Here is a 12,893-nt window from a genome sequence, read left to right as displayed (position 1 = left end):
ACGCTCACTGAGTGGGATAATGTATAGTATAGCATGATGGATATTAATAGTTTTGTGATAGTTCTGAGTCGTGGTTAAAAATAAAAGGAATATTGCGCAAGGTATAGCACCTATGCAGTGGGTGTTCCTGAATGACCAGCGTAACGATGAAAGGCACTGCCTTTTGCCTGACAGTTTCGCAATTAGTGGGGTGAACTTTAACGGAGGAAGCGAGTGCCGATAACGATTTGAAGATGAGTATGGTATCCTTGAAATGGCATTGCATTATTTATATAAGGCTTGGCACTGCTTTGCATCGACTTTAGAGGAATCAAGCTACCACTTACATGAGGCTTGGCATGGGTTTACATCGGCGATGGAGACAGGAAGGTACAAAGGAGTGATTTCGCCATCACGATAGGACTGCTGCTGATATTACATTTCACGATAGTCGATAGAATGTGTGGATACATCAGCCATTGAATAAGCTTACCGTCGCCGTTATAATTCACGTGCAAAAGATGAGAGCTCAACGTTTTGGGAGAGATTCTTTGACAACCTTTGATCAACGCCCTTGGAGACAAGGCTAACCTAGCACTCCACCCATTGCACATGAATTCTGAGAAGAGGATGACGGCATAAATTGTCTACTCTACTATGCCTCTTTGTATGACGAGTCAGGAAGCTTCAGAACGTGGAGAGTCGGCGCATTCCGGTTTATGGCGTGGCTGAGTAGGGCGTGACGCTTCATGCTGCCGACTCATGTCAGCGTCCGTCGATCAAGAGAACGATGATGAATAAAGAAGGGCAATTGCTTGGTTTACCGCCGGTGTCACGAGCTGATCTTTGTTGAAATTGTTGGGTCTCCATGATAGGAAGAATCATAGCAAGTGCTATATATGCGTGTGTGCTGCCGCCACCTCCCATCGGGATTCCTCACACTTCCTACACTCACTCATTCCTTTATTCTTTCATTCCTTCATACCCCTTCTTTCTTTCTTTCTTTCAATCATACCTTCATTCTTTGATCAATACACTCAAACGTATTGCTTACATCACCACTTCAATGTTTCTATTCCAACCAATGCTGGCCCTCTTGGGGTTTGCCTGCCTCGCGGCTGGCTACTCCATTGCCGGCTCCGTTGAGCGCATGTACTTTTACTACGCTTACAAGCTCGACACTTTGACGCCGGGAAATCAAGTGATTGCACCGGGCTGCAAAGACTGCAACTTGGATCAGTTCATCAAGCACATCAGCAAGGACAAGAATATCAAGGTCTCAATCTCCACTGAGCCGTTCCCCGAAGTCGTCAAGACTGCCCAGAAGATTGCCGATGAGGGTCTGACGGGCGTCATTGAAATTGGTCAGGTCGTCAAGGATGCCAAGAACAACTACGCCAGTCTTCTGCAGAAGGTGGGAGACCGCGTTGTTGGCAAGCTCAGTTCGAGCCCCAAGAGCCCTGAACTTGCCGCCGACTTTGAAAAGGCCAAGGCAGGAGTCTACGAGGCCATGAAAGGAGTCTACAACGAACGTATGCGAGCTGCTGTGGAATCATTCAAGCCGTTTCCGGAAGAAGCCGAGGCCTTCAAGGTTATTGAAAAGGAAAAAGGAAGAGGCAAAAGCGTTGATCTAGAGGCTACAGTCAAGGCCAACCCCGGAAAGACCAAAGCTCAGATCAAGGCGGCCTGGAACGAACACATTGCTGGCGGCCATCAAGAAAATCTCTCAAATCTCCAAAAGAGTATCACGCTGGCACAGGAACTTGTGTGCCCGGCTGGTAGCAGTCGTCGGATGATGAAGAGACAGGGCCTGCTCTGCGGAGAAACCATCATCCAGGACCAACTGGGGGGTATCAAGGAGGCAACACCACCCCCCAAAGGCGATGAGATCGCGGGTCCCCCCAAGGGTGAAGAGGTCAAGCCTGGCAAGGGGGAGAAGACTCCATCTGAGCTCGGAAAGTCTGCTAAATTAGCCGAGGAAATCTCGGAGAAGGAGTTTGCTGAACTTGCTGCCAAGCGTGGCCTGGACACCCTGGCCAAGGAGAAGTGGCAAATGTCGCTGTCGGACGTCCGCACCAAGCTCAAGTACGAGCCACTCAAGCCCACGTCTCCCAAGGTGGGTGCCGGCGGCTTCAAGGCGCCCTCGATCGGCGCGGGTGCGGTTGCGGTCGTGGGCGGTGCCCTATGGGTGCATGGTGTTGTTTCTGCCTTTACCCACAATGTGACGGAGCTGGATCGCGCTGCCGCGGTGACAGCCATTGTGCCCTTTGTTGGCTGTGCCGTCGGAACGGCCGCCGCGGCGGAGAAGGGCGACGTGGATGGACTCGACTCGGCCTTGTGCTTCCTTGGTGACGGGCTCTTGCTCACGCCGGCCTTTCCTGTGGGCATTGCTATCCACGTCGTGCGAGCCATCATTAGCTTTTTCAAGCCTCCGAAACTGCCTGAACTGGCCGACTTTCAAAGCCAGCGCGATCAGACCTGGGCTAGATATCTGCAGGATGACATTTACACCTACATCTACTCGCACGAATCGTACTATGAAGCTACTGGTCACCCGCGACGCTCCAAGGAAAAGACGTTTAGGGAGAAGCTCGAAAGCTCTCTTGCCATGGAAAAATTCGCAGTCATCTCGAATGGCGCCCAGACCATTGGCCACACAGAGGCCAGTGCTCAAGACGACCTGGAGGCCGCTGATAGTCCCGAGAAGAAAGCCGAGATGGAGAGGGGCGTCCAGAACGCGACAGAGCAACTCCATGAGGCCATGTCCAAGGAAATCGTGCGCCGGCAGCGCAAACTCCTCATTGACATGCCCAAGGAATTGAAGGAGAAGCACGACATGTCGCTGCAGCCCACGGCCGACCAGTACAATGCCGAGTTCATCAAGAACATCACCACGGAACAGATGGTCGGAAAGTACAGGACAATCTACCCCGGCGATCCCGAGGTGCCCGACTCCCAGCGCGACGATTCCGGAGAGATTCGCGCTAAATTGCGCGGCTTTGGCGACAAGCTCCGCGAGACACCTCCGGCGCTGCCTAGGTACTTTGACCTTGCCTATATCCTCGGACAGTCAAGATCACTGCTCTCTATTGAAAATAACACGTTGTCCGTCTCCGAATACATCAGAGATGGGGCCCCAGAATTCTCAGAGACGCAAGTCCAACTGCACACGATCCATCACACGCTTCAGGTCGCACGCCTGCTCAACGGCAAGATTACCGAAGACGAGCTTTCTACAGTCTCCCCGACCGAGGATGCCCAAGATGCCCGCAACGTCCAGACTCTTGTTGCTCTCAAGCTTGGCAGAGTGTACGACGAGCTCAAGTTCAAGTGGGCCAGCCGCCAGTTTCACGGTGCTACTGCTTGGTTCCCCGACCAGCAAATCAAGGGCGTCAACAAGTTCCTCACGCAGCCGCAGGTCCCTCCTGTCCCTGTGGAGACGGAGGACTTTGAAAATACCTACACCTATGTTTCCCTTGTTACCGGGTTGAGCGACGCCATTGTCGCCACCCTCAGGGACAATGCGGACGCGCTCGGTAGGGTGCAAGTGGTGAGCGTCGGCCAGTCCATTATGGATCTGGCGGAGCGTCTCAAGGACATGGTCGGCGAGTCTGACGCTCACTGGGCTGCGGCAATTGAAGAGCTCAGGAAGAAGGAGGAGGCCGCTGACGGCGTAGCAGAAGTGCCGCCCGCCAAGCTGAAGAGGACCCTGGCCCGTTCGAGCTCTGGCTACCGTTCTGAGATTGCAGCGTCTATGCAGTAGTTAATGGCTGGTGCCAACTCGGTCAAAGATGGACGGGGAATTTAGAGTGAGAGGAATCCTAGCTGTCTCATGTCAAGTAGTGGACTTGGCGGGATCCATGAATCTGAAAATAGACAGACAACCTCTCTACTAGGTTGCTAGGATTCGCATGCACACATCAAAGACAGAACCACAATTTGACGTGTACTTGCTTTATGCACTTCCATGATTATTTTGGCGATAGATACTTGGGGTTTTCCGGAATCACAGATCTAAAACACAGACAAATATAGAAGGGTCAACAGCCCGGTCTTGACTCGTTTGTGTTGCGAGTCACTAGGCTTTTTGTCCCAACCAGGATCATGACATGATGCCAATCTGGACAGAATCTTCTCGATCTTGCCCCCCCTCCCCCCAGATTATGCGGGCGAGATCCACTGTCTGCTTTGCATGAAGTGAATAGCCTTGATGCGGGATCCAGGTACGAGTCAGAGTCCATCTCGTTTAATCAGTGCAAGGGTCTCCCCCATTCCAAAGGGCGGGCCCTCAGAAGGCTCGGCAGTCGCGCGCCCGGATTCATCTGTATCCGTTCATTAGTGCTGTCGGATGACTTGCCGAAGCGCCACATCTCGAGATCGGCCATTGCCCTGTGCAAAGGGGGGGGTTCCGAAACCAGTGAAACACGAGGGCATGACAGCTCTAAACGTCCGGCCGCCGGCTATCGCGATGAAATTTTCCGCACAGCGCGCCGTTTTCTTGGCATGACAAATTTGGAACACAAGTGCTGCGACCGCGCACCGCGACTAATTGATCAGTCGCGGGCGGCGAGACGGAAGAAGAGTAGGCCCCGTTGGAGCGCGAGTAATGTCTAAAGCTCATTGCGTTGGGGATCTTTCTAAATCAACTGCCGGCCACATGGACATACAATGAAAAGGACTCGTAGACAGGGTTATTAAATGATGCAAGGGTGATTGCACACGTATCGAGTGTATGATGGTCAAACCGGCCACATTTGGCACCGGATTTCTTTTTTATATCACCATATTGACGTCATCGTGTAATGCAAACTTCTTTTTCTTGTTTAGACGATGGCCTCTGGTTAACCATGTCCAGTCACTGGTTGGGCTTAGTGACACGTTACAAAGGCCGCGCAGGAGGTGAGATTTGTATATAACTAGACGGCTCAAGCACTGGGACACGTCAGCCAATACACTGACTGCCTTTACTCGCACCGCTCTATATGCGTTTGAAAAAATCACAACTTGGTCAAAACTCACTTCTATACTGGTATTTGGTTATAATAATCTGTATACAGTTTTAAAAGAAAACATGGCAAAAACGTGAATCGAGTCCCCATCATTGTGGCCACTGCTCGTAGTCAATCTGCACACCCGCCCCGTCCTTGGGCCGCCACGATTCCGGCGCAGACGCAAAGAGCTCAGCTATAGAGGCGTCTGCCCACACACCGTTGTAAATGCCCGGATCCTGCGCCGCGCCGACAATCGACGGCCCGCCAAAGAGCCAGTTGCCGCTCTCGGGCATGCCGTGAGGTCCGCCGCCGCCACTGCGCACACTGAACCGCTTCCACGAGTCCGCACCGCCCCAGCGGTCGCTGCGCGCATTACCCATCTCATCCGCTAATCCCAGCTTCTCTGCGCGTGCCAGCAGGCGTCTCGTAAAGTACGACGGCCGCACCTCGTCCCCATCCTCGTCGTGGTCGTGGTCGTGGTCGTGCGCTCGCGCCTCACCGACCAGGTAGGGGTCTGGCTCCACGTCGTCGAGCAGCTCGTCAAACAGCGCGCGGTCCTTGGCGTAAATGGCGGCGCGCAGCACGGCCGGTCGCATGGTCGGACACCGTCGCGCGACTTCCTTGTAGGTACTGGGCTGCGCGACGGCCGGGTACCAGATGAGGTAGGGCAGGTGGTCTCGCGGCACATCGGGCGTCAGCCGACTAAGATCGTTGCTCATAATCATCCGCGCATGGATGGCCTGGGCCATCCAGGCGGCGTGGCGGGAAGGCCATTGAGGCAGCGCCTGGGTTGCCCACCAAGTTGCGAAGAAAGGGCAGTGGTAGATGCCGCGCACGACGCAGCCGGCTTCCTGGTCAACCATTTGGGGCCGGCGCAGGCGGGCATATCGGTCCACGTTACCGGTGTAGGCTGCCGCGAGGATTAAAATGTCCTTGTTGCCCATGGGTAGATCCGGCGGCAGCGGCTTAGCGAGGTATTCCGCCATGGCGAGGTCTGCGGCGTCGTCGGGCTCCGGTGTGGCAAACTCATCAATGTTCATGTCCTCGGTGATGTTGAACATGGTTTCCTTGAAGCCAGGCTCGGGAATCATGCTGAAGAAATCGTCATCTGATCCGTTGCCATCTTCAAAGTCTTTTTCGTCACCGTCGCAATCGCCAGCACAGAGAACGCGGTCCTCATCGCCGCGAGGAATGGTAAACTTTTGCTTCACATCTAGCATAGGTCGTATACTAGTATCTCCGTTAAGACCAGACGGCTGCGGGTCCGCTAGAATAGATCTGCTATAGTCATCCATGACACGGTACCTGACAGGCTGACTCGTAATGGCCGTGTAGATGTCTTGGCTGCCACACGCCCTAGCCTCTTCGGCAACGGCCACATCTGGCAGGATGCTGCCCCCGTCTTCCAGCTCCCGGTAAAGCTCGCTGTATCCGGCCACTGCGCAGGCACGGGCGACTTGGTAGGCCATGCGCGGGTATCGTCGCACAAGCTCGCGATAGGTATCCTCTGTGGCCGTGTCCGGGTGCCAGATGCAGTAGGGAACGTCGTCGTCGCGCGCCATGTCTGGAACACTGTTGCTCATAATGGCACGCGCATTCAGAGCGCGTGCAAACTCGGGCCATGCGCGTAGCGCCTGAGCCTCACGACTTTGGGCAAACTCCTCGTGGTAACGGATGCCGCGAATGACGCAGAGACGCATCACCCGACGGCCGAGGGTGTCTGGGACGGCGACGCCTCTGATTGCATCGCGGGCCTCCGAGGCGCTGAATGTCATGGCACGCAGGCGCTGACGGAGAGTCGCCGGGATGTTGTCGGCCATTGTGGACGATGTGCGCTGCTTTGGTGAAGAGGTTGTGCGCAGATGCCGTGCGTGCGAGGAAGGCGAGTTGCAGGAGCCAAGTCTGGAAATATATACAAAAGATGCGAGGCAAATCTAGAATTTATTTCAACTTGATACTACGGCATAATACTTGAAACACTTGATTAAAACAGCACTAGGTCTGCTTTGCTAAACTGCGATTGCTTCAAGCATGACTAGCGTCCGCTGCAGATCTGTTAAAACTTGGGCTGCTTGACGCTAAAAAGCCGAAATGGGCGTGCAAAGTGGCTGATTGCACATTGCGGTTATTACAGTATTGGATAGGGCATACTGACACTATGTGTGAGCCTTTTTCTTCTCGAACTGTGCAAGTGACATCAGAACGCTTATTTTTGTCTCTGCTTCTCCTGATATTAATCGAACTGTGACGGATGTTTCTGCCTCCGAATATAGATATATTTCTGCAGGACGCCGATTGCATATTCATCAGCAGGCGCTTATTTATATTAATCAAGTTGAACATTACCCTAAAAGCGAGACGTCGAGTCTACTTTCTATCTAGACACCTACTCCTACCTTGCGAGAACCCATCACAACTGGATGTGCATCCTACATAATACGTAGCTTAGCTGGTAGCTTATCGAATGGACAGCTTGGCCATGAGCATTAATGCGATTCTTTCTACTGTCCTCTCAATCTTTTCCATAACTTATTAACGCCTGTGCGTTTCGTTTCATCGGATTTGGCTGTTGCCTTTTCTTCTCCGCTTTCCTGAGCGACTTCACGCGCCAACGAGCTGCTTTCTTGAAAGACGACCTGAGCGTCTGACGAGCGGAAGAAACTCGAGTGTCCTTGCTGTCTGAGCGCGAGTCTTATCTGTTGATCGATTTCTTCGCTGGGCGGCGGCTTTTTATACCCAAATTGTCGAAGTCTCTGTAATACTGCGTCGTTTGAAATAAAGCTCTCCCAGGTTCTGCGTCCAATGGGAAGTACGTTGGGGTTTGCGCCCTTTTGCAGGAGGAGATCCAGCATGGCCGTGTGGCCATATTGTGCGGCATAGTATAGTGCAGTCCGTCTGCCAGAGTTTGAGCCATTGACATCGTCTCCCCGTTGCAGAAGAAGTTCAGCCAAAGCAACGTTGCCGCTTCGAGCAGCTTGTCGTAGTCTGGTGACTGTTCTACAACAGCGTGATTTGTGGAAAGCCAAGTCGCCAATTGTCCTGTAGGAATGGCCATCAAGTTCGAAACCCAACCAATCCTCTGCGGTGAAGCCATTCTCATCGCCTTGGAGGCGGGTCTTCGACACGAGGGGGTGCTCGAGCAAGAGCTTGACAGTATCCAAATGCCTTCCATAGACTGCCAGATGGAGCACTGACCAGCCATGATTGTCCTTGTAGAAGTCGTCTGTCCGATCCCGTCTGTCTATGGCCAGAAGTAAACGTACCACATCCGAATGTCCCATGAAAGCGGCATGATGCAGTGGAGTCCAGCCATGACATGTTGATGCACAAGGGTCTGTTGACTGATGACGCAACGTAAACCAATGGAGAACCATCTTCACTGTGTCAAGATTTCCTCCATTCGCAGCACAATGAAGCAGCCCAGTACCATATAAGCTGGTCGTGTCGATTCGAGTGCCGTGTTCGAACAAAAGTGTGCACATATCCTGATAGCCCTCTTCGGCCGCTCGATGTATAGCCAACCATCCATCACGGTCACGACGATTTGCATCCGCACCGCGATCAAGTAGTAGTCGAACCATGGGAAGATCTGCACATGCTGAAGCTTCTTCTAGTGCCATCAATTGTGAGCTTTGCGCCAAAAGCATGATATCCGGTGTGTGGTCTAGCAGTAATTTGGCAACAGTCAAATGGCCAAGGCAGGCCGCCCAAGCCAAGGCAGATATTCCATCTGTACTGAGCGAGTTTGCATCAACTCCAAGAACCATGAATTCTTTTATAGTGCTGATTTGGCCTGCAATGACGGCCCAGAGGTATGGAGAGAGCCCATATTTGTCTGGGGTATCAACAAAAGCCCCATAGTCGACCAACATTGCTATTCCTTCGTCAAAGCCTTTCTTCGCAGCGTAATGCAAAGAAGTATGACCAAGATTGTCTTTCAGACTGGTGATATCTCTAGTTTCATAGTCCAACAACAATCTCAGCCCTTCAGGATATCCTTGCTCTGACGCAAAATGCAATGCTGTCTTCCCGCTGTGCGTTTTACTGCGTAGACTGGCGCCATGGTCTATCAGTGACTTAATCATAGAAAAATTTCTATCACACACTGCGCGATGAAGCGGTGTCATTCCAGTCTCATCCCTGTCCTCCAAATCGAGGGCTTTCACGGAAGATGCAATGACCTCTTCGGAATGATTCATCACTTCATCATCCGGTTCATGCACGAAGTCAAAAGCTTCGTCATCCAGCACACTGTACATAGAATCCCGCAGCTTTGCAACCCCTTCGGTCTCTGACAGCAGGTCGCTGGCCATGTACTGTGAACTGTCGTCATCGTCGCAAGGCAATTTCTGCAACGCGAGCAAAGATATTTCTTTCAGATGGGTGGCAATGTGTAACTGTAGTTCCTCGCTTGAGAAGACAGTATTCGACTCAATATTTTCGGTAGGTGCAAAGTCGTCACCAAAGGGACATTCAGTAATCTTCTGCAAGCCTGGCCTTCGGGCTGCGCCGCTCAGGGTCCCTACATACGCCTCGGGTACATCATGCTCTGTACGGGAGTGCTCCTGAAACTCGGTCTCGTTCTGAAAGATGATGGGTTGATGAGATGGAGCTCGACACTCCCATACATGCCCGTGGGCATTTTCCATGTGGCTCAACCAGGCCCTTGAAGTGTCAAATGTCAACGAGCCTGGCTTCAGAGCGCCTGATCCGGTACAATGGCCAATAACGCAGACAAAGGGTTCTAGATCTCGAAGAAGGTGATTGCTGAGGCAAATGAGCTTTTGCTTGTCGGAGATATAAGTAGGAAAGCGGTACTTGCCTCCAGCGTTCGGACCTCACATCACTGTTGAATTCAAGAATCACGCCGCAGTACGGACATTCACTTGTCTTTGGCGCAGCAGGGAGAGATAACTTACTATTCACTGCGACGGACTTGGCGCGAGGAAGCTCTGTCATGCTACTGTCGTAGAATGCACGTACTGCGGTCTGTTGAGCAGTTGTCGCATGGGTTATAGGTGCTGGGGGACCAAGAGGCGGCGCCGGTTTTCCGTGGAAAGCTCCTGACTTCGGTGGCATGTTGGAAGCAAAATGCACGACCGACACGCGAGGCACTCCTTTGGGTAGCTGAGCTGTTACTGCAGCCGCCGTTGGATGTTGGACGCTCAAAGCAACACGCCTGCGATGCTCCCTCTGATAACACAAGCGTCGAAGTCTCAGCGCATTTGCCTCCACCAACGCAGAACAAAGGGCCTCTGTAGCGTGAGGGAATCGAAAGCGAATGTAACATTCTGTGTAAAGACGCAACTCTTGAATCGCGTCATTTGTCTTTTCGTCGGCTTTATATCCTGCTATCTTATCTGCCCTTGCAATCTTGGCGGACCGCCGAACTGCGTTGGACAGCAGGCAGAGCTGCGACACTGTTCCACCAATCGTATAGGTGGTCAAGTAAACGTTTCTTTCGCCTATATCTCCTTCGCTGTCGGTCTCGCTTGAATAATCAACAGTTTTAGTGACATTCGCGCGGCCTGATTCTGATGTACGCCGCTTCTTAGTTGTAGGTGTTCTCGCTGACTTCTCGCATGGCGTCACTGCCGTGAGCACCTCAATTAGACAAATACGCAAGACTAACCCGTTCAGGCCTGGTAAGGGACTTACGAAATATCAGGGTATTAAGAATGACGTCCAAAAGCTGGTGTAGAATGTCTACTACTGTGGGGCTGTATCTGAGCCGGTAGTCCAACGAGACGTTGGGTGGCCCAAAAACATCCATGTTGGACGCCCATAGAGTGAAGCGTGCCATTTGATCCTCCATAATCGTTGGATCGTATGTGGTTTGCGGAGCGGCCAAACATGTTTCAAATGCTTGGCTGCATCGCCGCGCGTGCTGGGCTATGGTCAAGCCTCTGTCGTCTTGGAGAAAGACGTCGTCGGCGGGATTCAGGTCCATGGCGGCCAGCAATTTCTCGGGCACAGATATGCAGGGATGGCCGGCGTACAGCTATGGCGGCAAACGCGACCTGCGGTGCTTGTTTTTGTGTATGTGGTGAAAAGATGGTTGAAGGATAAGTGGATGATATGGAGGAAAATACCTTTTGTCGGGCAGAGAAATGGACAGAGAAATGTGCACCTTTGTTCCTGCCGGTCCTGCAGGTAGGGAGGCCGCAGGTCAGCCCAGCCACGCTGGCACCACGTTGCACTTGACGTTCGGCTCTTTCGATAAGCGGAGTCTTCGCCTCCTCGCGTCAAGTGTAACCTTTAAATAGTCTAGACTGTCATTCTTAACGCTTCTGCGAAGCAATGTATCACAAAGGGGCTGACCTCATGCAGGTAGCGACCAACCACCACGGAGCCAGTGGTTGACTTGGCCTCCGTAGAAATGGGACAAGCATCTTGAGGCCCATTTGGGCATTACATTCGACACCATTGAGAACTTTTCTTGAGTGGCATGAATTTACAGGGTATTTCAGAAGAGGTATCGCTGTCATCTCCCGAGAGCCAGATTAACTGCCTGACTTGTTCAGCCTGTCTTCTCTACCTTTCCTTCTTCTTTATCGCTTCACTTGAAAGCATGATCCTATCCATTATGTAATGGAGGTGCTTCCACAGCGATAGACCACAGTGAAGGATTTAAAACCCCCGCTTTTTTTTTATGCTCAATGTATTCCGTAGCTGACCTCACGATAGACGTGCAGGCGTTTTGCTATTGCGTGGCTTGTGGGTTGTTTGCATAGCGGAAGAGCGGGCACTATAACGACCTAACGTTAGCTAGTAATTTAGCTGCGGGATGCCCTCGCATCTGCCCGCGCGCCACCTGTTATTGAAGATTCACCTGAAGTATATATCTAACCAGCCCCGCACACAGGCATACCAGCCGAACTGTCCAAACGCCCTGACAGCGCAGCGAGAGAGGACAGCATTGTGACTTTCCCCCAAGAAGAGAAGTGTGCCTCTTCCGTAATACGGGCCCCAATATTTGAATCTAAATCAGGCCCTAGCGCTGATCCGACTCCAACCGACAATTATGTCTTTTTCCAAGACTTATTTTCTTTGCCCAACCTCTGATTTCATCCACCCACCACCGGCGGGTTCGCTATGCCTCGGCTCTATAATCCGCTCGACATCTGCGCCGCAACTTCCGCTCAACCAGGCAAGCGCCGTTGCCGTGGCAAATCCGAACCCACCCCAGGTGGAAACGAACTGGAAGAAGACCGTTTCGGCAGAGACGGGACTCGGCTTTGGAGTGTATGCGCAGTTTTTGCAGCTGGCCATGGGAGGGGGATCAGGCATTGGCCCTGAAGTCGACGTTGAACGGTCCCGCCACGCGGTGAATGTATTCACTTTTGACACTATGACTACCCTATCCTTTGAGCCGACATCGCAGTACGTGGAAGAAGCCGTCAAAGCACCGGCTGTGCAGGCCTGGTTGCGGGAGCCAAGGCAGAGATTTTCCCCTCTCGTAACGCTTTTCCTCGTGACGGGAATGAAACTCGTCAACGGCGCCAGAATTAAATACTCATTGTCCGGTAGTACTGCAATCACGGCGAACCTAGGTGTGGACGTGCCTCAGCTTGGCTTCACCGTTGGGCCGAAGGGCCGCTGGTCGAGTACAGACGATGACGAGACAGAGTTTAGTCGCGAGTCTGAATTTATCTTTGCCTTCCGTGTCAAAAGGCTTAGGATTGGGCGGAAAATCAGCACCGAAGAATACAGCAAAGGCGCTTTCCTGGCGAATGGAGACGAGAGGAAGGACGTTCATCTCGAGCCCGTCTTGGTGGACGATGTAGATGGTTCTACTCTTGAGAAAGCAAATGTTGTTTCCGATGCGACCGAAGACGGTCATGTTTATTGTGTCCCGGCTTAGCCAAGGTTGTTTCCATATTCTGGCCCTCGATAATTGACCAAAGTTTATCAAGCCGAGAA

General features: G+C 52.4%; 4 protein-coding genes across 4 annotated transcripts; 2 read left to right on the top strand and 2 right to left on the bottom strand.

Annotated features, from left to right (window-relative positions):
- Positions 1–1,063: 1,063 nt before the first annotated feature.
- BBA_00623 (uncharacterized protein) lies at positions 1,064–3,742 on the top strand (the record flags this gene model as incomplete). The annotated part of the gene is made up of 1 exon (XM_008595720.1): positions 1,064–3,742. The coding sequence occupies one exon, from the start codon at positions 1,064–1,066 to the stop codon at positions 3,740–3,742; it is 2,679 nt and encodes an 892-aa protein (XP_008593942.1).
- A 1,335-nt stretch (positions 3,743–5,077) lies between these two features.
- On the bottom strand, positions 5,078–6,790 carry BBA_00622 (uncharacterized protein; the record flags this gene model as incomplete). Its single annotated transcript, XM_008595719.1, has 1 exon — positions 5,078–6,790. One exon carries the CDS (start codon positions 6,788–6,790, stop codon positions 5,078–5,080), a length of 1,713 nt encoding a protein of 570 aa, XP_008593941.1.
- Positions 6,791–7,471: 681 nt separating this feature from the next.
- BBA_00621 (ankyrin repeat domain-containing protein 52) lies at positions 7,472–10,920 on the bottom strand (the record flags this gene model as incomplete). Its single annotated transcript, XM_008595718.1, has 3 exons — positions 7,472–9,714; positions 9,890–10,597; positions 10,629–10,920. 3 exons carry the CDS (start codon positions 10,918–10,920, stop codon positions 7,472–7,474), a joined length of 3,243 nt encoding a protein of 1,080 aa, XP_008593940.1.
- A 1,074-nt stretch (positions 10,921–11,994) lies between these two features.
- On the top strand, positions 11,995–12,834 carry BBA_00620 (uncharacterized protein; the record flags this gene model as incomplete). Its single annotated transcript, XM_008595717.1, has 1 exon — positions 11,995–12,834. The coding sequence occupies one exon, from the start codon at positions 11,995–11,997 to the stop codon at positions 12,832–12,834; it is 840 nt and encodes a 279-aa protein (XP_008593939.1).
- Positions 12,835–12,893: the final 59 nt, after the last annotated feature.

Source organism: Beauveria bassiana (assembly GCF_000280675.1).
Source record: "Beauveria bassiana ARSEF 2860 unplaced genomic scaffold BBA_S00001, whole genome shotgun sequence".
NCBI lineage: Eukaryota > Fungi > Ascomycota > Sordariomycetes > Hypocreales > Cordycipitaceae > Beauveria > Beauveria bassiana.
This window is presented reverse-complemented; position numbering and strand designations above follow the sequence as displayed.